A 25,490-nucleotide genomic window follows, 5' to 3' on the forward strand; every position below is an offset into this window, starting at 1 on the left:
GTGTGCGGGCACCTTCCCGGCCCGCACCGCGTGGGGCCCTCGGGAAAATGATGCAGCAGTTTCGATTTTAAGTAATCGTTTTTTTTGCAGCTTGGTCATCTTTTGCCTTAGATCGCAATAGGAAAGGAACCATATTTCTCACATCTCTTTCAAGGGTGTCTTATTCCGAGGACTGAGGTGCCTTTCTTTCCTCCAAGAACATGGCACTCACAAACGGACTTCTCTGAAGTGGGACAAGCGTGGGTCAGAAGACACAGATGTTTGTAAACGGGTTCTTGGGCAGCGGGAGCAAATGCGTGGTACAGAGGCGGTGAGGGGTCTGGAGGGGAAAACACGCGAGGAGCAGCTGAGGTCCCTGGGTTTGCTCAGCCCGGAGCAGAGGAGCTGAGGGGAGGTCTCATGGCGGCTGCAGCTCTCACAGGGAGCGGAGGGGCAGCGCTGAGCTCTGCTCTCTGGGAACAGTGACAGGGCCCGAGGGAACAGCATGGAGCTGTGTCAGGGGAGGCTCACTTTGCATATCAGGAAAAAGTTCTTCACCAGAGGGTGGTCAGGCACCGGAACAGGCTCCCCAGGGAAGTGGTCATGACACCAGGTTGGCCAGAGTTGAAGAAGCATCTGAACAATGCTCTCAGAGTATGGTCTGGTTCTTGGGTGGTCCTATGTGGAGGCAAGGAGTTGGACCCAATGATCTTTATGGGTCCCTTTCTACTCATGATATTCTGTGATCTCTGCGAGGTGGCCAGAGATAAGGCAGCAGTAGCGGGCCCTGTGGTATTTGTAGTGTGATTTTTTTTTTTTTTTCCATGTGTAAATTACACAACCTGGGTATAATTTCTTCTTGAATAAGATTTTCTGGTATTGTATCAAACCTACAGTTATAATGGATAATACAGAAACTTACTGATAGAAATGACCTGCAAGGTGTCAGTCCATGTCCCTGTCCTGGCTGAAAGGAAATAGCCTTCTCTGTAGCGCATTATGGGAGTACGTTGAGTGAACTGGATGTGCTGTTTGAAATTAGTGACCGTTGAAGAATTAAAAGTAATTCCCACCACTTGCTACATTGGCAACTTTAAATACTTTGTTTTGATTCCAGACCTTGCAAATGCAAAACTTTAAAGCTGCTGTTGTGTTTGTTTTTAGTTTGTGTGTTGTTTCTTTGTGTTTTTTGTCTTGTGTTTTTTTTTTTTTTCCTACTGGAAGAATCTTTCTGCATGATTGCAGCAGAATTTTAGTCTGAACCCAGGGAATTTCATTTACCAGAGTCCTCAAAGTGGACTCCAAGCAAGGGCTTGGTCTGCACTTCAGTATTTTTTGGTATAGATACAATGACTGGGGAAGGGGGTAGGAGGACTGAACCCTAAAGAAAGATACCTATGTTAGGAATGCTTATTTTCTTTGATCCAGAAGATAGATACCATTCATAAAGCTGCTTTGCAGATCAGCCCCAAGGTGTGCGGTGCCACGGCTACGCAGCTGTTAATGTCTGGCAGGTTTGAGTGCAGTGTCATTTCAGAATTACCTAAGCTGTTTTCTCACTGGTCTTTGGAAAGAAAGACGTGGATCGGTCTTCTCAAAACAGTTGCTTAACTAAAAGCACAGCATGAATTAATACTACTGTTGACATATATATGTGTAACATACAATGTGAAGAGATCTGTTTCCTTCCAGCTTTCATATCTCCTCTTTTCTTTCCAGGTTTCCTTTTTTGGAGCTCTTTTGTTTGGTCTAGTATGTTTAAATATCACAAGATTGGCTTTTATTGCATCCTTGGTTGAGGAGCTACTTCCTGAAGTATTGCTCATAAGTCACTGGAGTTTTAGTGTTGTTAGACCCAAAGCAAATCAAGGATTCCAGAGAAAAATATTTTTACCAGACAAGCAGATTTTTTTTTAAAGAGGAATGATATGCTTGCCTCTCTTTAAGTCTGAAGTAGAAGTAGCAATTTGAAGTGTGTTCATTTGAATTTAAGTTAATTTGTAATTCATTTGGGTGATTGGAGAAGAGTAGTGACTGTTATTTATATACTTGTTAATATTTTAATAACTAAGCTTTATGAAATATCAGCATTTTTCTGTTTTCTGTCTCGTTGAGTTCCATACTACTCATTGCAAACAGTTTCTCAGAAAGAAAGGAAATATATTTTTCTTAATATTAGCAGTTCAGGTACAAATCAAACGTTGAGCATGCAAACAGGTGGAAGAAGCGATTGTAGCTTTTGTCCCACTTCTGCCTACTTGTTACTACTGTCTGCCCGAAGTACTATCTCTTTACATCTTTTGATGAAACTGTTTTTGAAGTTTGTGCTTTACCAATGCTGTCAAACTTTAAGAATGCCTTGGCCCATGGCTTTTGAGTTACGGGAACTCAGTGAGTCTGTGAATGCTTCTAAGAGCCCTGCGAAATCAGCCAAAGCTCCTGTGTAATTGAGATGGGGAAGCATCTGAGAGGGTCTGTGCTGACAGAAGGTGCGCAGCTGACTGAACAGTGGGCTCCTGCTTCACAGGAAATATCACTGATTTGATTCAAGACCAAATGAAACCAAACCCATTTTGTCGTGAAATTTGACAGACTAGGCCTTCCCTCAACCTCCTGTCTATCCACTATTATATGTGCAGCATATATCCAGTATTATAGACATTGTTGCTAGTTTCTTCACTACGTTTAGTGAATTTCATTTTGTACCAGCATGGCAAAATCTGGCATACCATGGAGCTTGCTGATGTAAAAAGGAGGCTTTGGGGTGGAAATATTTGTTCATTTATGTATTTAGAGGGACTGTCATTATCTGTAAATAACACCCCCTTCAGCACTGTTAAACTAGAAGAAGAACAGAAAATATCATTCACTGCCCAAAAATGGGGTGTGAACATGTGAATTAAGTTAAGAGAAAATTGTATTCTCTGACTAACGGGTATGGTGGCTGATATAGTTGGGATAAAGTAGAGCAATAAAAATGTGAAATGCCCCATAACACAATTATCTACATAGTGAAACCCAAATCTCTTTACTGCTGCCTGGGTCCAAAGAGAAAAGTTGGAAAAAACATTATCCTTGCCTTAAGAAAGGGTGTGGTAGCAGCAAGATACCTCCCTTGATAAGGGTTACAAGCTTAATGAAAATAAAAGCTCTTGAGAAGTGCTCACGTAGAAAGCTCTTACCAGTGTACGCATTTGTTGAAATTCCAGAGTTTCACAGAGCTGTGTTTTTGACAGATCCGAACAAGAGGAGACAGGTTGGAACCTTACTCTGATTTGTAGCAGGTGGTTGCCCAGTGTAATTAACAGCCTGCCAGTTAATTGGGGTAATTTCCTCAAATCCTTCCAGGACATCCTGACTCCTTAAGTAGAGATGTTTGGGGGTTTTTTTGGTAGCAGGTAACCAGGCTGTACATTTGTTAGGCAAAATGTGTGAAGAAAAATTGGGAACTAGGTATAAGAACTGTGAGTCTTGGTAAATATCAAAGTTAGGGGAAATAAGGAAACTAAAACTTCGGTTAATTATAGACAAAGTACATGAAGACAAATCTGCAAATAGCATAGTCGCTGTATCTTAAAATATTTGGTGACAGCAATTAAAAACAGGAGTCTAAATGTACTCCACACACAGACAAGAGAGCAAGCAGAAGAACCACGGTGGTGGAAAAACAGATGAGGTCAGTGGAGCAGTTGATAGGATTGTAAATGGCAAGCAAGGCAAATGATACTGATGTTGTATTTTTTGTCAATGTAATGTGATAATGGTACTTATGGATAAAAGGTAGATGGTAGGAAAAAAAAAGAGTTAAATCGTCTGCATTATTTTACATTGGTGGTTTTATCTTGAGTGAAAGGAGCTATATGACAGAAATAACTTGTTGAGAGTGAGAATTAGTAGAAATTGGAACAGATCAGATACGCTGGTCATATCTGGTAGCTTAAAAGGTGGCCAGGCCATTCCTGTGGATCATTACAAGGGCATGGGGGTGATGAGTTCTTACAGGAATTGCTCCAGATGTGGTTATTTTGCAAAAAAAAAAAAAAAAGTAAGGAGATGTGACTGCAGGCTGTGATAGGTTTGAAGCCAGAAGGACTTCAGACTGCTGGTGTCTGAAATATTACCGGAGCTGACTTCAGATTTCATGCACGTTTTAAGAAGGAAAGCAAGATCTTTGGTTTGTTTGGTTTCAGTGGTTGTTTTTATTGTTTGTTTTGTTTATTTTTGGCACACAGCTTTTGGAACCATTATGCTTATTGAGCAATAAGCAGCAATTAGCTAAAAAGAAAATACTGCTTTAGGTATTGCATGTGTTTTTGCTGTGGTTGTATTCCATTGAGTTCTGGATGTTATCAATTTTGCATCATCTTTCCTGAATTTCACTTTGGTGAATCTCACTGGATTTTCTTTTTCTAGGAGGCAGTTTTGAAAAACAGGGCAGGGTAAACTGAGACAGTTTGATTTCTCTGAGAAACTTGAAGAATATGAAACAAAGTCAAGATTTCTAAGTGTGGTTTAGTGGTACCACATCCAAGTATGTTGTTTTGCTGCAGTGGCTAAATTATGAAAGTAACTAAAAAAAAGTTGTTGTGGTGTGCTTAGCTGGCATGCTCTAACGCTTCAAAGCAGAAAGAAACATGTTTTAATGCGGACAAATGTGCACAAACTAATTCAGATAGTTGAAATGACTGGTAATGTTTCTTTTTAGAGCATGTGAACAAAGGAATGAATGGTGTAAATTTTGAAATAGGGATTAATGCAGTTTCATTGCGAAATTCAGTGATGCTGAATCTGAGACATGACAGGCATCTGAGGTTTGGATATAAAATACATCCATGTGCTGTACATGGTGTAAAAAAGCTGGAGCCTCCCTGTCAGATACAGGGGAAAGTCCACTTTTTAAGAACTATGGCTGCACTGTACCCCTTACAGGTTTTTTTCACACCAGTGTTGAACAAGTATCATTTCTGCAATGAAAACTGGCCTCAAATGTGCACAGTGCACCCTGGTGCTGCTTGGGACGATGTGCCTCTTGGGCAATAGTGCAGAAGTCTGCACCGGAGGATACATTGCCCTCATTCAGGCTCATAGCCAGAAGCTTGGGGTGCTTACTTCTGATGCAGTGGGGTGTAATGATACAGAACAGGGGAAAGGAGAAACTGTGGGAAAGGTGCATTGAATGTTCCACTGAGACTGACACTGCAGAGGAAATGTGCATGTATATTCCCCTTTTGTCCTGTCCCCACTTGCTTGAATTTGCTGGTCAGTTGCTAGCTATAGTTGCATAGTTTCTAGATTACATGAACATTACTTTAACACAGTCTTACTAGCACTTAAAAAATAATGTGAAATGCCACTCACTGTAAGTTGTTGTGCATCAGCTTCATCAAGTTAATTGTCTGTGAACATGCTTTTACCTGAGAAGTGCAAACTGTGAGTCAGGATGTCTTGAAAAGAAGTTTAAGAGCAAAGTGATAACAAATAATTCTGCAGTATTGGTTCCAGCATTTGCTCTATTACATGACTGTAAAAATAATTCTGACATTTAAAGATGGAGAAGGGAAAATAGGTGACCTTGCATTGTGATAAGTACAGTGTCTGTACTGTGAAATGCCACCATTAAGAGGCTTGCTTTGGTGGTTCCAAGTGAATATTTGAGTTACTGAGCATATTTCTGCCTTAATAGGTAGCACTGATAGGCCAAAAAGGAGTTCAGTGGGAAGTATACCGTGCCTTTCATAGGGAATAAAGATGTGCTGTGTGTGCTCAGTAATGCTTAAAAAGTGATTAAAAAAAAATTACATATTCAAGGCAGAGTATTGTAACTTATAAACGCATTTTGATTTCTGAGAAATAATAAATTAAAAACTATGGTTGAAGTACTCAGCTACGCATACTCTAATGGTAGTGTTACTGTTTAAAAAAAACACTCTGGCTGTCAGCTCTTTAAGTTCAGTATTTCTTTGCTGAGGTCATTAATTTCTCTACTTACCTGTTTCTGTCTCCGTTTGATTAAGATAGTTTAACCACATTCTGCTGCATGACTAGGTGTGAGGGGAAGTCTAGAAAACTCGTTTATCTTTTAAAAATGAACAAGACAAATGTATTTTATGTTAGGGAACAAATATATTTATACACACTTGTTTATATATTTCACTACATACTGTCTGCTTGCATTTGACAGGATTTGTCTTTAGTGAATCTGAATCGACTGCATTAGAGCAATTTGAAGGTGGCCCTTGCGCAGTGATTGCACCCGTACAGGTAAGATGTGTTTGTAACAGCAATCATTTAAGGTCAATGAGCCCATATTATCTTCTTTTCAACGTATACATGGAACTGAAGTACATTATTGCATTAAGTTACTGATGATTGTATAGATATTCTTTGATCTGTTGTGCAGATTTTAATTTGTAATGGTTAAATCAGTGGGCTTTGTAAATACTGGAGGGGATTATTGATTTCTGAGTGACTAGGTACTCCTCCTCAGTTACATATTGCAAAATTTTACATCCATTACTACAATCCTGTGAGTCTGGAGGTGTTTGTTTAAATACTCTGAAGTATAATTTATTCAATGTTACTGAGATTGAGCCTAATATTTTAGGGTACCTTTATAGTTAATTGGAGAAAAATCAGTAAGCAGTGCAAGCTTAGGGTGCCTTACTGAATGACAAGAAGCTTGAAACCTTCTAATAGCATGCAAATGTACTTTGATATAGAGCTTGTAGCAAAATGTAAAATTTGGTAGTGTTTGTATTTTAATCATTATTTGATGCTTTGATATCAAAGGCATTCCTCTTGAAGAGACTTTTTACCAGCGAAAAGTCTACTTGGAGAGACTGTCCAGGTACTGAGACTGCTTTTTCTTTTTTTTTCTTTTTTGAAAAAAAGACCTATAGTATGTATACTACATAGAATGATAGAATGGTTTGGGTTGGAAGGAACACCAAGATCACCTAGTACGCTCTCCTGCCTTGAGTAGGAATACCTTCTGCTAGATCACGTTGCTCAAAGTCCAATCCAATCTGATTTCAAACACTTCCTATGATTGCTTCTCTGGGTTACGTGGTCTAGTGCCTCACTGTCATCACTGTAAAATATTTCTTTCTGATACATAATCTAAATTTACCCTCTTAAAGCTTAAAAACGGTAGTCCCTCATTCTGTCACTACAGGCCCTGTTAAAAAGTTTCTCTCTCTTACAAGCTTTATATAACCGAAGGCTGTAATAATGTTTTGCCGGAGCCTTGCCATCTTCATGCGAAACAACCCAAAGTCTCTCTGAATTCCAGTCTGTGAGGTCCATGTCAGTCCACAGCACCTGTGTGTTTTATAAATATTTGATTAACTGGAATCTTATGAAAACAGGGGATAGGTTAGAAATAGTATTAAAACATGTTTCTCTAAAGAGGGCTTTTTGTTTCTTTGGTCCAGTATTGTCACAGAGCAATTAGCATTAATAAGGTAAAGTTGAACTTACATAATTGTTTAGATAATGTTAATGGCTATAAAAAAATACCAGCAGCATATATAAGATACTGATTAGCAGCAATTGAACTCATGTAGGTTTCTGATCTTTCAGAAGTAGAGCAGAAAAACCTTCTCTGTCATACGTTATGTGATATTTTGGAAATGGCTTGCTCTGATAACTCTGAGTCATACTCTCTGGCAACATGGATAAGAGGAAAAACAACTGAAGAAACTGCTAGTATTTCTGAAAGTCCTGCAGAATCCAGTCGTCAAGAGGAACAACCTTGTAAGATGTGTTTCTATTCTAAATTCTCTATTACTTAGTAAAGAATTATGTTTTTAAGTGTCCTCTACTTTTTGTTAGTATACAGACGAGGTTTTCACCTTTGTAATTCCTTTAGCAATAGGTGGGTATTTGTCTTTTAATTAAGAGGCATTGATCCTTTTTGTGAAAGGAATATACTCTCTATTACTGGGATTCTTACAGATGTTACTCTCTTGAATTTGAGCAATGTGCACAAACTTTTTGGATTTGTTCTTGTAATTTGAGGCCTGGTGTTTGTTTTTTTTTAATTTGGAAAAAGGACATGCTTTCTGACACCAGAGGAATATTTTAACTGCTCATTTGTAGCTTTATTTCAGACGAATTTTGACAATAAACTCTTAAAAGCTGAATTGGTTCTAAAATATTCTGGATCCCCTGTTAGGGACAAGTAGCCTTCTTCCCTTTGTTTGTTTCTGTGTGATACCAGAACAGCTTAATCAAATGACCTTTTATTAGATTTTTTTTTTGTAGGCTAGAATTTTTCATTTACCTACTTTTTCCAGATGTCTTGATTTCTTCATGAGTTATTGAACATCTGCTGTTGCACTAAGATACGACATCAAGTCATGTTTAACTATTGTGGTTCCAGTGATGTGAAAATTTTTTTGTGCACACAATCATTAAGATGTATTTATTAATCATTAATAGGGGGTATCTAACATGTTAAAAGTTAAGCTTCTTTTTCTTTTAGTTTTTGTTCTCAATGTGCCCTTTGAGAAGTATGAAAAACTCTTCACATGAGAACATGCTTATAAAGGTGCCATCTTTTGACGGAAGGTATCTGTCATTCACCAGTTTGTGACGTAATTACAAAGTAAGAATTGTACAAGTAGGTTTGTATGTGTAAACCTAGCTACAGCAATTAGTAGTGCTGGAGCTCTTTATGGCACAAGTCATCTTCATCTGCTGTCAAATGCTTCATGTGTTTTAGAGGGCTTAAGTGATAACAATTAAACTTATACTTATTGGGGAGAAAAACAAATCACCTCGAAAGTTCCGAAGTGAGCTATTTTTTTTTTAGAAAAGTTGCAGATACAACTTCCTTTGTAATTTTTTTTAATGTTTTTAAATTCAATCATTTGAAAGTTAAAATAGTTATAACTTTGAAATTCCTAATTTTGGCTGCTTTTCCACATGTCTGCAAAGGTCTTGCACACATTAATATTCTTCATTTGAAGAAAAAGTGAAGCGGGGCCTAGTTATCAATGGTTTTATTACTTTGTCTAGGTTAAAAATTGCCTTGTTCTGAGGAACTTTATGGAAAGTGTGTTCAGGAGGTCTTTTTAAACACAAACTCTCTTTTTATCCTCAACATTAATGCTTAATGAACTAGTCAGTTCTATCTACATTTTTCCTGATTCTCTACAAGTTCTGCCTGACTTTTGTCCTCAGTACCGCAGAATGCACTTAGGAAGGGCAGAATACATTCACTATGAGCAGTATGATTTTGTCAGGAATGTTAATCTCCTTGACTGTTCATGTTCTACTAGAACTATTCTATATTCCTGCTAAGCATGAATGTTTTATGTACTCTACAGTTCAATCAGTATTTTAATTTTACATTATATAATGCTATCCACTTCCTGAGTTAAGATGTACTTGTTAGTGTTTTCTTTTCAAAATCCTGTTATTTTAACTATAGAAGCAATTTCAGCTTCTGCCTGGTTAGCCTAGGAAGTAAGATGTGAGTAAGATGGTATTGTTAATAATGCAGAGTTCTGACATTGCTAGTGTAAAGGAATGTTTATTTCTTGCTTGGTTGCTATAATCAATAAAAATAGAAACTGACATTGTCATAGTTTGCAGGACTTAAAAGATGATGTAGGGTGGCAGAGGAGTCTTACAGATGCAATTCCTTGTGGCAGGCTAGTGCTATTTGGGAACTGAATGTGGGAATAAGTTTACAGTAAAATCTTGAAATATGAAAACTTGAAATGTGATTAGATGCAGCATGATAGAATTATCATTCTGTAGAATTTCTGTCCTTCTGTATTTTTCACACAACTCATGCTCAGTTGCAGTTCATACTTTACATCTCTACTAAGTACTGTCTTTATCTAGCTTTGGGTTGTGTCTATCTACACTTCTCTTAAGGATTTCTACTTCTTTCCCTTTGTTTCAAACAGTGTTTCTCTAACTATTTTGATCTGTTCTGTAGTAACAGAATGGAACTGCCTATAATCTTGGTGTGTGAACAAAACAGGGATTCAAGCACACTTACTGAATGCAGTAGCATTTTTCATCTGCTTTTGTGATGTATTCTAGTGATTGTTGTTGGCCATGCATTGGCTGTAGTAGTGCAAGTTCCCAGGTTCAAAGGTTGCTTTATATGGTTTATTCCCTCTAACTTTCTGCATAAAAGGCATCAGCTCTTTGGGAGGGGATCCTTTAGCATTTATAGTCTTCCTTATTAAAATACTTTGCATTAACAAAAAAAAAAAAGGCTGAGTTTGGAAGTTTTCTGCAATGTAGACTAATATTTTGTTTCATGTTTTTCAGAACTATCTTAACTTTTTAAGTCTACTTTTGTTCTTTGAAACCTAATTTTTGCATTTGTTTGTAGTTGCAATTGTTCAAAAGATTAAAAAATAAACCTCTACCTTATTTCTGGGGTAGAAAATGAAATTATTCTGCTGCTGGAGAATCAGAATCAGTTGTATGGGGGCAAACCAAACGCACCTTTCAAAATACAGTCAGAAGAGGGATAAGAAGCCGTTGCAACAAATTAATGTGGGAAGAATTGGTCAGTAGTGTTAATCCCAATGGCTTCAGCTCTTAAATGAAAATCATAGGCAGTCATGTTCAATAGCTAAGTGATCAGATATTATTTAAAAAATAAGTACTGAGAGGCCTGTATCAGAAAGCTGCACCATCTGTTTTGAATATTTCTCCACTCGCAAGTAGATAAAGTACTTAAGGATGAAGGGCTTTGAAGACCTCTACTGTCTTAATATTCGAATACTTATCAGAATTTGGCACATCTTTAAAAGCTCGTTTCACCTCACTGGTGTGAAAATGTTATTAGGGGGAAAAAAGGTATAAAGCCCGTGTTGAACTTGGGAAGACACTAAATGCTGTATTTTTTTCTGTCTTGGAGGTAACATTTGGAAGATTATTTAACCATTATTAATAGAAAATAATGAAAAAACCTATGTAAAAATAGAACGTGTAACACTTTGCAGAATAATTCTACTCTTTTTTGTGATAAATACTGAATTAGTATTAAAAGAAGAACAAGGAAAAAAAATTTCAGCAATACCGACGTATTCTAAAAGAAAAAATACAGCTTTTCTACATTGGTAAAATGATCCAAATAATCATGCTTGCTTTTCTAGGAAATAATACTGACCTGCAAAGTTACATCTATAGCATGCATATGCTTGATGACTTTGACAGTTGTGATTTGTACAAAATCAGCAGCTTAGCATTTGACAAATATTTTAAAAGCTACACACTCCAGTGGCTTTGTGCTTTTAATAAATTGATTACTCCAATTAGAAATACTCTGTTTTGTATGGTGGAATCTTAATGTTGCAGTAGATGAGTTTTGTACTAAGCAGTTAAAAAATTAAAATGTCGAGGGAGGATTGAAAATTAAGAATATAATTAAAGCCTGAAAGTATACTAGCTTGCTGTGTGTATCTTGTGTCATTTTTTGCCATGTGTAGTGCTGAAAAGTGTCTCTTGTGTATAGCTGCCTTGGCTGTGGAAGAGCTTGGCTTTGAGCGATTTCATGCATTAATTCAGTAAGTAATATGTTGTAACATTTAAAATATGATATTTTGAAGTAACGCTAATAGTCATGGCCCTGGAAGGGCTATGTTGAAGAACTTCTTGCGTGTTACACCTCAGGTTAAATTTGGATTTCAAATTTCAGTTTGGGGGTTTGGATATTTATGTTGTGGTTTTTTGGTTTTTTTTGCATTTTACAGTTGAAAATTAAATATTATCTTGAACAAAAGAATTAGACTTTAAAACTGGAGCAATGTAATAACGTGAAATTGAATGAACACAGCTAGTTAAGAGTCATATTTAATTAAGTTTAAGATGTTTATCCTCAGTTCTTTTATACACAGTCTCCACAGGTGATTCTATTTGAAATACTTGATACATACACTGGAAAAAAGATGTAGTCTGGCATTTTTGTTGATTTGAGATAACACAGGAAATATTTGTAAAGGTTTCAAATCGAAACCTGTTTTTTGTCTTACAGCTCAAACTTGTCTTTTTTGGGTGTAAGTACAGAGCTTGAGGTTATAGTGAGTTTTTCTTCAAAGGCAGCTGTCTTTTATTTTCACAGTGAACGGTTTTTATGTATGATAAAAATAAATGCGAACAGAGGAAAATAAGAGCAAGAGAACTTTAAAAACACTTGAGATGGAAAATAACCAGTAGTTATTTTAGTTCTAATAAGTATTATTGTCTTCAGTAGTAACAATGGGTTTAAAGAGCAGGCTATAGTCACAGGAGGAAAGAAGAGGAGAACATTACAATTTCTGTAACTTGATCTAATCCAAACACTCATTTGTTCCCCAATCCCAGTCTATAAATTATTGATGCCAACTTTGATCTTTCACGGTCTGTCTCAATGGAAATTAAACCCTTTTCTCTGTCTTTAAAGCATGTTGAGCGATGGGTTTCAAGTCTTTGCCTTGACAGTTTAAATTTTTCAAGTGTTGGCCAGAGAACTCGCATACAGCTATACTTCTCCAAATTTACAGATGAGCAGAGGATGTGATCTAGTTTGAGTTATTCAGTGAAAGCTAATATTTGTGTTCTGGAAAGCAGTGTTCAGCTGTTAATTTCCCGGGAAAGGGCAAGTGTATTACTTCACTGGAATTTGATGGAACTCTTCCTTTCTCCCGTTTTTACTTTACTTTTTATTTTTAAATACAAGTTCACTTGGTGTTATGTAATCATCCAGGCAGCAACTAAGTATTTTCCCAAATGTGGATATACCACTTGAAATGTTGCTTTTTTTTTCCAAAGCTAGAATCTAATGACATCAAATTCCCAAGGGAAATGTAGTAACTACTTCTAAAGGCTGAAACACTTTTTACCTAGTGATATTCTTTCTCCACCATTTACGAACTGAAGGTCTGTCAGAACAACATGTAATGCAAACCTATTTCTGGGGCACAGTCTGTCATAATTTCAATAACGTTTAGTAGAATTCCTGGTTCAAGCTACTCAACTTGTTCACAAGTATACGTAACTTTAACCTTAGTGTTTGCATATAAGATGATGAACGTTTTTACACCTTGCTCCAGATTTATCTTCTTGTGGCTGAATACTAATGACTATGGCAATTATGATAACTACAGAACAGCTGCTATGTCATTCTGTGTATAACACTAGCTTTAGGCTGTTCTCCTTGGACAGTTTCATGTTAGGTCTTATTTTTTGTTTGTGCTTCATGACACTGTTCTATTTCTTCTCAGTAGATTCTTTCTTTTTCTTTTGCTTTTTGTCTTTAGCAAACGTGCATTCAAAAGCTTCCCTGAGCTGAAGGATGCAATTTGGGATCAATATTCAATGTGGACAAACAGATTTGGAGTATTACTCTTTCTGTATTCTGTGATACTGACAAAGGTTTGTGGGTTCGATTATTGTGTGTGTCTCTGTTAACAGAAAGTTTGATCGTGTAACCCTTTTTCTATAAAAACGTGAACGCTGAAGTCAGCTGATAAATCTAGATAAATGGATAGAATAACATCTTCACTCATGTTGCAATTCTTATGCAGCAAAAAAATATGGAAAGCTCAATCCTTGGTTTGTTTTTTTTCCTCTCACTTATCTGAGAGAATTACAGATTTTGGAAACATCCTTCTTTGTGTAGCCCTGGTATCAGGAGAAATTAGTGTGTTTAGGTTTCATTTCATTACATAAGAACATGAACCTCCCTAGTAGCATTGTTTCACTACTGCATTATCTTACTTTGTGTTTCTATTTGCTATCATGAGGAATAAGTGTGTTCATGTCACAATTCATATGATATCAGCCTCCTAATGTTTTGGTATTACATTCTGTTGTTGTAAATGTTGCTGTTCAATCCTGAAGAGAGCAAAAATACTTGTTATGTTTCTGCAGGGTACTGAAAACATAAAAAATGAAATTGAGGATGCAACTGAGCCATTGATAGATCCTGTTTATGGTCATGGAAGGTAAGCTGGAAAAGGTGTGGTTGCTGCTACTTAAAATAGATGAATGTGCTCATTTTTAAGAAATTATTGACATTATTAGAAGGATTCAGTTATAACTTTATAGTAGGTAAAAGCAACAATTATCACAGCATATCTGTTCACTGCTTACTCCTTTCTCTGCATGAGTTCTGAGGAAAGACTTATGTTAACGCTGAGCTTTCAGAGGAAGAATTCTCAAATTCAGGGCTACATTTTTGTATCAAACCGTTTGATAGAGTAGAAATCATATTAGTGTTGCTGAACTACAAACACACTAATTATAAAACATAGTTAAAGAATACATTTCATTTGTTAAATGTAACTACTTAAGAAATAATTTATTTTTTAATAGGCTTTTTCTTTCTGTTATGTAGCCAAAGTTTGATCAACCTCCTTTTGACGGGGCATGCTGTTTCTAATGTGTGGGATGGAGACAGAGAATGTTCAGGAATGAGTAAGTTGATTATAGTTTATGCTTGTGCATAACTTTTACATACTATGAGATGCTCTCCTACAGAATTGCAATACCATGTATTTCTGCTTTGATTTCTCCTTGTTTCTGTCCTTCAATTTAAGCAAACCTCTAATGAAAATAAGGCGTACTTGCACAAAATCACTGATGTTGATATCAGTGATTGTCAGCTACAGGCAGAGATTGTAAGATACCTAGTGACTTGGATCATGGATGGGCATACAGTCTCAGCAAGTCAGGAAGATATGCCAGTACACTTGAGGCAGATCACTATTCAGAGTGACTCCATCAGGCTAGATAAATGAGCTGTTGGGAACCTCATTAAATTCACCAAGGGCAGATAGAGAGTTCTCCATCTGCAGTGGAATAAGCCTGTGCAACAGCATTAGCCAGCACTGACCAAGTAGTTCTTTAGAAAATAGCCTGAACATGTGAACAGCAAGTTGCACGTGAGTCATCAGAGTAGAGCCTTCTGAAGAAGGACAGGAGCATCTTGGGCTGTGTTCAGAGGAGTCTAGCCAGAAGTGGTTTCCCCCTGTTTAACACTGGAGCCTTCTGTCCCGTTTTGGGCTCCCCAGCGTGGGGGAGACATTGACAAAGTAGAGAAAGTCCAGTAGAGGACTCTGGAGATGATTAGTGGGCTGGAGCACATGATGTACAAGTAGGGGTGGAGAGAATGCATTTGTTTCATCCTAAGAGGTGAATGCAGTGCGAGGAGCTTGTTGCTGTCTATGACTGTCTTATGGAAGGTGTTGAGAAAACAAAGCCTGACTCTTCTCGGAGCAGTGTAGTGGAAGAACAAGAGGCTGTGACCAGAAGCTGTAAACCAGAAACTCTATCCCAGTACCAGGGAAGTAACTTTTCCCAGGAGAGTCATCAAATGCTGGAACAGGTTGCCTGGATAGGTTGTGGAATCCCCATCCCTGGAGATGCTCAAAACTCAACTAGCCACAGCAGCAGTCTCTGATCTAATTGGACCTACACTGAGTAGGGTTTTGGATTAGATGAATTATAAAGATCACTTTCAAAATGAATTATTCCGTGGTTCTACCATGCCTTGTTACAAGTACTTATGGATTCTTTTAACTGATGTGCTGGTCCAGATCCTCATTCATCTTGTATTTTTCCCTTTTTGTTATCTCCCTAAGTACTGCACTTTTGTGATTTTTTTTTTGTTTGCTTTAATTCATTTATTTCATACAAGAGAAGATGATCTAAAAGCAAGAAATGCTTTGAATGCTAAAGGCGTTCACCTTTTCTCCCATACTACTACAAATTACATCTCAGGTTCATCAGCATAAATTTTAGAAGGATTTCCTGTCATGTAAGTCATTGCCGAAAATACTGACTTACATGAATCTATCTTAAATCTTAATTCAGAATCTAAATTGAAATGTACTGGTTTTACAACGAACAATTAGTGTAATCTCCTTTGAGACTTTTCAGACTTCTACTTGATTATGATTCTGTAGAGGCTGTATTTTTGCATCAGGCTTGTCAGAATGTCATTTGGATATTGTATCTAACTCTTCTCTTTGCTGGGCTTCTTTCCAGCGCATTAAGATTGGATTACTGTGGTTTATTATTGATGAGTCTATACTGGCTGTTCTTTGATTTTGATCATTCTCCTGCATGTATATTGATTACTAGATTGTTGCAAGATTCTTTGGATTTAAAATCATCCTTTGCTCAGAGTTTTTCTTTTTAGCATTTTTTGTTGTTTCTTTTAGGTACCCTACCCTATTTTCTCTTTTCTAGTCTCTGGACACCTCCTTTCTCTTTGATTTATAAGGTAATAATTAATGTTTCCCAGACATATTTTATCTAGCTAAAGGTTCATATAAGGAATTTCAATAGGATCTGCAACCTTGAATGTGTCTGTCTTACCCCTTTTGAAAATCTTGCAGTTCTTTCCCTCCTTTGTCTTTTCAGATTATCTTTCTGAGAGACCTTATTCATTAATGCTCCAAGATGGAAATATTTTTCTAAGAATGCTAAACTCTTTCCACAAATGTATTCCCTTTAAACTCTTATTCTGTTACTTTTTTTTCCACACAACTATCTAACATGATAAACGTAGAAAGGTATGGGGAGGTGTATTTAGTTTTAAAAGACAAACCTGTTCTTTCATCAAGTAACTTCGGACATAGCTAGTTTAGGTCAAATTTTGCATCTGGCATTTAAAGGAGAGATTCTCATGACTTTCATGACAAGTGAGAACTGCCAGAGACAGGCAAAAAAAAAGAAAAGGGAAATTATTGCCTCCCACGGGAGACTCTGTGTGCAAAACTCCTATGTTGCCTCCTGCTTCATTAGTCAACACACATACTAGTAGCGTAACTGCTTTGCTTGTGCAGCCTTCCTAGGCTGGTAGTAAGGGAATAGAGGAAATCAAGAGAAGGTTTTGTAGGGGAGCAGGGAACGGGAAATATAGCAGAGGACTGGAAACAGGAGTAGTCAAAATTATTGTTTGAAGATGTTCCGAATACAGAAATCTTCAAGAAATCTATTTTTATTTTTACATTCTGAGTTATGTGACATTTGTATTTTTGCCTGAGCTATCCAGCTTATTTTCAGTTCAGTATTTAAGTCCAAAACTTTACTGATCTTAGAGTAAACAAGAAGAAATGCAGCAATTTAATATGGAAAAAATGAAATGCTGTGACCGCTTTTTTAAAAATAGTGCCAAGAATTTGTGATGTTTCAATCCATCACTAGGTGGTAGTATTCTGATACTGTTTGTAACAGTCTCATTAAATTTTAAAATCATCATTAGTTTGTGCCTGAACTTCCTTTAAAGGTTCTGCTTTTCTCCCTTCTTAAAAATTTGCTTACACTTGCAAGAACTAATTTAAGAAAGAAAATTCTAACTTTGTGACAAGAGGCATACGTACTCATTTTTGTAGATGATGTTTGGTATTATCTTAAGATCCCTTCAGGAGTACTACTTCCTTTTGCACAGGGAGGGTATGTGCAAGGTTTAAGTTTGAGCTAGTGGAGCTAGTCTCCCTTTGTATACTCTTAAGCAGCCTAACAGAGATTTTTGTTTGTCTCTCTTCACTGTTGACTGATTGTGAAGTGAGAGTTTCTTCTACAGGTTGTAGTTAACCTAATAGCTTTCAGATACATGGTCTGTTGTTTAGCTTGGTTACTGGTTAGTTAGGATATTCATACTCTGCTGCTACTGTCGTGGTTAGAGTGGTTAAAGTTGTAAGGCACCTCTGCAGATGGTATGGTCCAACCCCCTTCTCCAGCAGGGATGTGTAGAACAGGTTGCCCAGGATCATGTCCAAACAGCTCTGGAATGTATACAAGAACGAATACCCTACCACATCTCTGGGCAACCTGTTAATTATAACTTGAATCATTATTTTCTGAATAGTAAATGTTACTACTTGGTCTTCTTCCTTGCATCAGCACCTGAATCCAAATTCTTTGTTTGTCAGACTGAACTTCACTGATTTTTAACTGACTTTTTCAAAATAAGCCATGTGTTAAAAATACTTCCTTAATATAGCATTATTTACTTCTGTCATTTGTTTCCCTTCATACACATGTAAGTGTGTTGTTTAAGAATAAAAGCTGTTCCCTAGTTTGAAGGAGCCTGAGATCTCTTTTGCCCGTGGCTCAAATGAAGGATGAGTTGTCTAAACATATTGCAGTTTATAGCAGCACATTTGTAAGTATGTGAGATAAGGGGGTTTTGGAAAGTTATATCTGTGCAATCCCATATGTTTTAATTCAAGCAAATGTGAAGATTGATCTGAAGCTACGCTTTCAAGGAGTAAGAATTCTAGGCTGCAGAGGTCCTTCTACATGTATAACTAGCAGCTCTAAAGGAATGATTTGTACTTACAGTCCACTAAGGCATTAAATGAGCTGGTGTTTGTAAGTTTGGTTTTTCTTAACAGTGGGGGAAAAAGTTAAACCATTTCTATAATGACTTATCCACTGTTAGAACATTCAGTGAGTTAAAGTTCTTGAAGAACGCGTGGCACTGGCAGTCAGCTTTCACTGTTAGATGGCATATATGTAAGCCCAGAGTTCCTTCAAATCCTTGTGATTATGACTGGTTTCTAAGCTTGAATTCGGAAGTACTCAAAAAAGCTTTGAATAAGGCTCTGCAAGTGCTCTTTCCATCAGTAGTGTGTAAATAGTTCAGCTGTTTCTGCCAGCTGTGTGTGCTTGAGGGCTGTATGATAAATGGAAGTTGATATAGAAAATAAAAGTGGGTGAACAGTTTATTTCATACTAACAGAACTACTATTTACAATATTCTCATTGTTCAGAATGTTAAATCATTGGGATAAGTAAAGCTGTGAAACTCAGGAAAAGAGACTGTTATATGTGCACATGCTCATTCACATATACATATATCTGTGCGGTTTTTTCCCTTTAGAAAAGTTGTTTTTCTTATTATTTTTGAGTATAATTTTAGTATAACTTACAAGTGTGTCTCCTAATAAATCCAGCAGCTTTTCAAAAGAGGCTCTCATCAGCAATCTTCATCTAAAAATACATACTTGGCTCTTATTTCTTTGTGAAAGGGAAATTATTAAACTCTTGTCTTTTTTATTTTACTATAACTTATGTTTTCTGAAATTGCATGACTTCTAAAAATTGTTACTTCACCAATTTTGAGAGAAAGAAAAAGTGATTTAAAGAAGCTTTGCAGATTTTTCTTTAAGTTTTGGGTTTTGTTTTGAACAGAACTTCTTGGCATACATAAACAAGCAACAGTAGGCTTTCTGACATTGATGGAATCTCTGAGATACTGTAAGGTAAGGTGGTTTCAGCACAATGTAAAATTTTTCTTTTTGAGTGGTTTGGGCTTTGACAGTATGACTTAAAGCTCAGCTGTGAACAATGAGAGGAGATATTACAGAACTCTGAAAGTATGTTCAACTTCAAATTAAAACTGAGAATAATATACTAAAGCAGAAATATAGTACAGTTGTTAAATTTGCCTTATTAGGTAAATGTTGTTTGATGCTTTTTTAAGTTAAAATTTTATTGTGCCAATTGAAGGTAGTCAAACTTACTTTTTTTTTTAACCGGTATAATACTTACTGTAGGTTATGTTGATGGTTAAAAAACTTCTTCTCGTGATATCAAGTCCCAGGGTGACTTGCTAATTGTGAGTGTTGCAGTTTTATTGTTCTCTTTTTATAGTATCACTGTTTTAAAATGAAACAAGCCATGAACATGAATGGTAAAACTACTACGAAGTGTATTCTGAATCTGAAAGATTCAAGATATAGATGTTGTTTTGTGTTTATATTTGTACACATCTGAACGCTACTGAAGTACAACTTGATCCGTGTCATTTCGCTTCATGACACAAAACTTCCTTAATTATTTTGAGAAATTTTGTGCTTTACAAATAGAATTTTGGAAACCACATTAACGGTCCTAATATAGAATGGCTTTTTGTTTGTCCTTGGCTTCTATTTCAAGTTGTATTTAATTCCTTTAACTTAGCTCATGGTTAAAGAGGATTGTGTAGTTTGCAGAACATTGTGTATTGACTGGCATTCTTATTTGTTAATTAAAAGACAATTCTGAAATCTGATCTTATCCAAGATCAGCTGGTAAGTCAAGTGGACTTCTGCCTCATTTTTGCATCTGATTATAGTATTGTTAGACATAGGAGTAGTTATTCCTGTGCATTTTGAAGCATGTCTCCAAGGTTGAAATACTTGATATTGATGATACTACTTTCTCAATGATGTCTTCCAGTTTGTGATTGTAAGTTACATTGTTTTCCAAGTCAAACAGGAATCGGAGATCTACACAATAACTATTTTACATTATTTTTATATTGAGCATTTTATATTAGTTCTCAAAGCATTTGGGTCTTCACTGATTTGTCATTAGCTTGATTATTAACTTGATGAGATTTCTAGGTTTGCTTTGTGACTCTGATTTTATTGCACGTTAGGTTGGCTCCTATTTGAAATCTCCAAAATTCCCCATCTGGATACTCGGCAGTGAAACGCACCTCACAGTGTTTTTTGCCAAGGTATGTTGGATGTGTTTTGGTTGGTTATTTTTTTTTTTGCAGTTTCAGGCTTTTTAATGTAACCTCAGACAGATAAATCTACATAAATCTGAAGTTCAGATGTTGCTACAACATGATTTTCATATGGCTTTAATAAAAAATGTGGTCACCAAAATTTTTAATAAAACCTTCCCTTGAAGGCAGACTTGTTGAAGTTGTTTAATGATGTCTGTTGAATTTTAATGAAGGCTTTTGCTCCCAGCTTAATTTACTGGGGGAGAGGAAAAGGTATGATTTAGAACATCATAATTGTGATATGTGCTGTCTTAAATTTCGGTGGTGCAAGAGGGAGAGGTTATCTATTGACTCCTGTTAGTAGTTTAATCTTTCTGACAGTAGTTTCATTGATTTTAACCTATAACCATAGGTATCTTTGTTTTACCTTAGAAGAGACTGTTGCAATAATTCCTTGTATTTATTTTAACCTATACGTGTGGCAATCTTTGCAACATGTAAAACACTTTGAAATAAGTCTTCAGTTTAAAATCTTAGACCAGAGTTTCTATACAGGCAATTTCTATTTCTTTAGTTGAAGGTTGTAAGTTGTTTTCTCCTACATTTTTTCTGCTGAGCACTCCTTTCTGATAAAAAAAAAAAAAAAACTTACTGAAATGTCAAACGATACTTATTAGAACTTAGTAGGAGTGAACTTCCCTGTACTTAATATCTTACTTAATATCTTATCTTAATATCAAATGAATGACTATTTCTAGGTATAAATCTTGAAAGTATTTACTAGAACTTAAGACAAAATCAGAGCCATAATTTCCTTCTGTTGAATTTCCTATATAAATAAATAGAAAGAGGAAACATTTAAAGAAAATTTACATTAAAAATTAGCCTGTATTCTGCATTGATTTTGATTAGGAATTCAGGAAAGCAAAAAAATATTGTCTGATGGACGTTCTTTCTCCTCCTACTCTGTGGTCATAGAAAAATCTATATTTTGTCTGCTTATTTTCTGCATTACAATCTCCCCAAACAGTCTTTTCTAGTATTTTTTTATTTCAATTTTGAAAAAAATTTCAGAATTATACAAAGTCAGTATAGATGTAAGTTGTAGACATAAAATAAGTAGGCATAATCATTCTGTTACACAAACAAGATATACCTGTGCGGAATGATATTAGATCTCCTAATGTTTCATACCTAGCGGGACCATTTCCAAGTAGAAGTCCATTTCTAATGCTGTTTTTAATATTGAGGGCTGTTTGAGTTTAAAGTAACTGGGCATAAATGTCTAGTGGTTCCAATATAGAATCGCTCATCTTTTCTTTCCACTTAAGCTGTGGAAAACTTCATCTTGTGATTAATATCCTGGGAACTAAAAAGCAGGAAAAGGAAGCAACAAGGTCTTCGAAGAATTCTTACTTTTTTTATGAAGAAAGGAAGGACTTGAAGGTGTGTGAAAGTTCTAGGACTACTTTGTGTGTCTGCTGTCACATTTGCTAAAGTCAAAGATGGTTAGCGTTTCAGATGGATACGTCAGCTACGCAGTGGAAATACTGAATTATGTTGACAGTCCATTCTTGTATCAGTTGAACACCTTGCCAAATGGTTGGTCAGTAAGTTGTTGTAGTAGTATGTGCAGTTGTCTGAATGGTGCTGATGCTAAATGCAACTTCTGGCTTGATAGTGAGTTTGAGTACATGAGAGAAATTTTCAGAATGGAAAGAAAAAAATGGAGAGAGAAGCCAAAGGCAATTCAGAGTCAGTTTGGACGAAAACAAATATGGCTTTAACTCTCTGAAGCCGTGTCTAATTTACTGAAGCCTAAACCCTTATGCATAGATAGAACACTAGCAATTAATAAGCAGTCTAGTAGTCACTTTTGTAGTTAAGTGAGTAACTGGGCCAAGAAACACAGGCAATTTTTCTGTTCACAATGAACAGATTCTTCATTGTTCTGTCAGGACCTTTGTTTTGCATGAAGGTTCAACGACCAAAAAGTTTTACTCAAATTCTGTATACCATCCTACTCAAAGAAAAATGACAGTTGTTCTTTAAAACACAGTTGCTTCCTTAAGATTTTACATTTCATATGAAGCGCAACAATAAACGCTGTCCTTTGCACTGTGAGATGAAAGATATCCACTCTGGTTTTCTGTCTCAGAGCACTTCAAGTACTGAAAATGTTATAGACTGCTGCTGTTGTCTTCCGGAGTGTGTTTGCAGTACTCTAAATCTGAACTGTTCTGCTCTAGCTGTGAGTTTCAGAGAAATATTTGGTCATGCTTTCTAAACTAAATCTATCTATAGCTACTCTTAATCTTTTTTCTGTGTTTGCAGTGGTTTTTAATGAATGACCAAAACGTAGCACAGCATCTTTCTGCTGAAGATCACATTTATTTCAAAGTCAAAATAAAAAATGGATTGAAATACGTAACTGTGCGGAAGTTCTCTTGTAACTGCTGTTGCCTGGAATAGCCTTAAACAACAACAGCTGAGTCAATTCAGAGTTTTAACAGAAGTCTACCAGTAGTTCAGCAGTTTCCCCCATTTTTAATGGTATTTGAAATGATGAAGATCTTATTCTATCTACATGGTTTTCATCACCACATCAGGATTGTCAAAATTCATTCTGGATATACAGAAATGCTATTGCCTCATTTTATTACGAGGAATTGGGTGTACGAAGAAATGGTGGGGAAAAAAAAAAATTCCTTAAAACTGCAATTTTGATTGAAGCACATTTTATCACAGAAAAAAAAAATAAATAGTTTTTCTTCCTGAGCCTTAACTGACCTGTTTCCAGGCAATTATTTACAGCTAGATAATGTCTTGTACAGACTACTGAAACATGAGAATACCCATCAAAATGTCTCCTTCTGTGGAAGTGTTCTTTCTAAATGAAAGAAAATAGATGAGAATTTCCTTCTATTTCTGACACACTAAGTATCACTGTCAGATGGTGCTATCACAAGTAGTAGGTTAAATATCCTCTAAAAATCAACTTTAATTAAAAAAAAAAATAGGTTCTATGAAAGAGATTGGGAAGTGGAGTGGCTCTAACGAGTAGCAATAAGGATGTCGTGCTTTCCTTAAAATATTGTATGTTCAGTTCTTGGTTATTTTTATGATACTTGTAACAGGAGGTTATGACAAGCTGAGGCTATTCAGAACCTTTAGGAATGTTGGGGTGTCATCGGGTACTGTGTAAAAGAATACAAACAAATAGAAATGTTATGTGAGATGCAACAAAAAATGTGTCAAAGCAAATATTTTATCGCTGGTTTCTAAAAATTACCAGCTGAAATAATCAGCTGTCCATTTTCAGTTGCAGCATTGTAGCGTTTCTAGACTTGCACAATCAGGTAAGCAGAAGAAACTCCTGGCTGAGATGTCTGAACATTTGCACATCAATGCTTTTCAAAGAAAGTGTCTGTGTTTTCCTGTGATAGGACTGTTCTTAAGAGTTTTTTCTTCTTCTAACTTTGATCGCTGTAATCTATTCTCCATATTTTCAGGGCCTAAATTAGTCTCGGGGCCTTTCTGCAGTATCCTTGATAACATCATCTCTCAGGAAAAAAGGCATTTACTGCTATTCCTGAGCAGTGCTTTTAATCAAAGCCCAGCAGAACAACTGAGCAAACAATGACATTGCTGTAGTAGAATTCTGAGTTTGGGTCAATGGTCTTTACCAGAACTGGACTAAAGAGGAATGTTACAGTGTACAGCATTTAACTTCAGAACTTTAACAGAGAGTGTCAATGGCTGTGAAAGAAAATAAGATGCATGTGGAAAAAACCAGTCATTACTATTACTACTGTTCAAAAGGGACCAGATAAATCATGCTTCTCCGTTAATATAGAAACTGTCCTATGTTGAGAAGGTAGTGAAAAATACATACACCCTTCCTTTGTAGTTGCTCTTTTTTTTTTTTTATTGATCCCTTGACTGGTGAATGCAGGTAATCGGATATTGAAGAAGTGTTTCTTCACCAGAGAAGAAATCAGAATCAGATTTTTGAAGAATTCCACTTCAGGATGTAGTTGCATAGCATGTAGTTTCAGAGTCTCAGGTTTCTCTGATTAAGTGGAATTATTCTGAGCAGGATTGTCCAGATATCTGGTAGAAGGAATATAGACGGGTAAGGCAGTGGCAGAAAAAGCTGCTGGACTGTAGCAGGGTTTTGGTTTTGTGTTGCTGATTAAGAGCAGAGAGACAGGTGCTGCTCTGTTCTTGACAATAGCTCTGATCAAATTAACAGTGACTTTTCAGATATATCTATCAGATGTGAATTTTTGAAAGAAAAAAAGAAATTTTAACATGAATTTTAGGACCGGCTGTTCTGTGTGGTATCTGTGGGCCTATTCTACTGATTGAGTTACACTTCATAGTATAAATGGTATTGTTAGGCAAGTGAATTTAATTTGTTCTGAATAATGCATAGTTCACAAGGGTTGCTTTGTCCGAATAGCTTCTTAGGACAAAGGCCAAGTTTCTTTAGAATAGTAGTCTCACAGTTGGAAAGGGGCACCTCGTAAAAACTTACTTTTGTAAGTTATCTACTCTATTCTAGCTTTGCAAGATCACAGAGCATGACTGTGAAACCTTATTCTGCTTTTTGCAGAGCTACTCCAATTTTACTTTTTGATGAAATTGTCCCTACTACAGATGCATATTTGTCTGAGAATGTGCACTTCTGGTCCATTCCTTTGTTTGGGAGGTTTTCTATGGAGAAACCTGTGCTTTTTTCATCCATGGAAATAATAAACTTAGAATTTACTTTGGTAAACAGTGGTGTAATTTTTTATTTTTTTAATTGGTGGAATGACATCTTCAGGTGAGGCATTTACTTGCTGCCACATTGTACGTAGAGGAACTATGGAAAAGCATTGAAGGCACTGCTTAATAACCTTTATTCGTGCTATGTTGGACCATGTTGTTTCAGTTAGAGCTTTTGTCCTCATTGCAGCTTAAGGACGCTAGTACTTTTACACAAAAGTTTAGAGGAACTTAACCTCAGGGTAGTGTTGATTCAAAGGCTTATTTAGCCTTG

At 36.3% G+C, this 25,490-nt stretch overlaps 1 protein-coding gene across 4 annotated transcripts in view; it reads left to right on the forward strand.

Moving 5' to 3' along the window:
* MINDY3 (MINDY lysine 48 deubiquitinase 3) overlaps positions 1–25,490 on the forward strand; it is a 49,501-nt gene that overhangs the window by 447 nt on the left and 23,564 nt on the right. Inside the window, exons 2-10 of one of the 4 annotated variants that reach the window (XM_021388379.1) lie at positions 6,161–6,240; positions 6,769–6,826; positions 7,561–7,734; positions 11,468–11,519; positions 13,251–13,365; positions 13,864–13,937; positions 14,330–14,409; positions 19,138–19,208; positions 20,369–20,449. In XM_021388379.1, the coding sequence (XP_021244054.1) occupies positions 6,161–6,240; positions 6,769–6,826; positions 7,561–7,734; positions 11,468–11,519; positions 13,251–13,365; positions 13,864–13,937; positions 14,330–14,409; positions 19,138–19,208; positions 20,369–20,449 (785 nt within the window). Of the gene's footprint in view, positions 1–6,160; positions 6,241–6,768; positions 6,827–7,544; positions 7,735–11,441; positions 11,520–13,250; positions 13,366–13,863; positions 13,938–14,329; positions 14,410–19,137; positions 19,209–20,368; positions 20,450–25,490 lie in introns of those variants that run through there. The other 3 variants (XM_021388380.1, XM_021388382.1, XM_021388383.1) reach the window with 3 other exon arrangements.

Source organism: Numida meleagris, chromosome 2, assembly GCF_002078875.1.
Source record: "Numida meleagris isolate 19003 breed g44 Domestic line chromosome 2, NumMel1.0, whole genome shotgun sequence".
NCBI classification, from domain to species: domain Eukaryota; kingdom Metazoa; phylum Chordata; class Aves; order Galliformes; family Numididae; genus Numida; species Numida meleagris.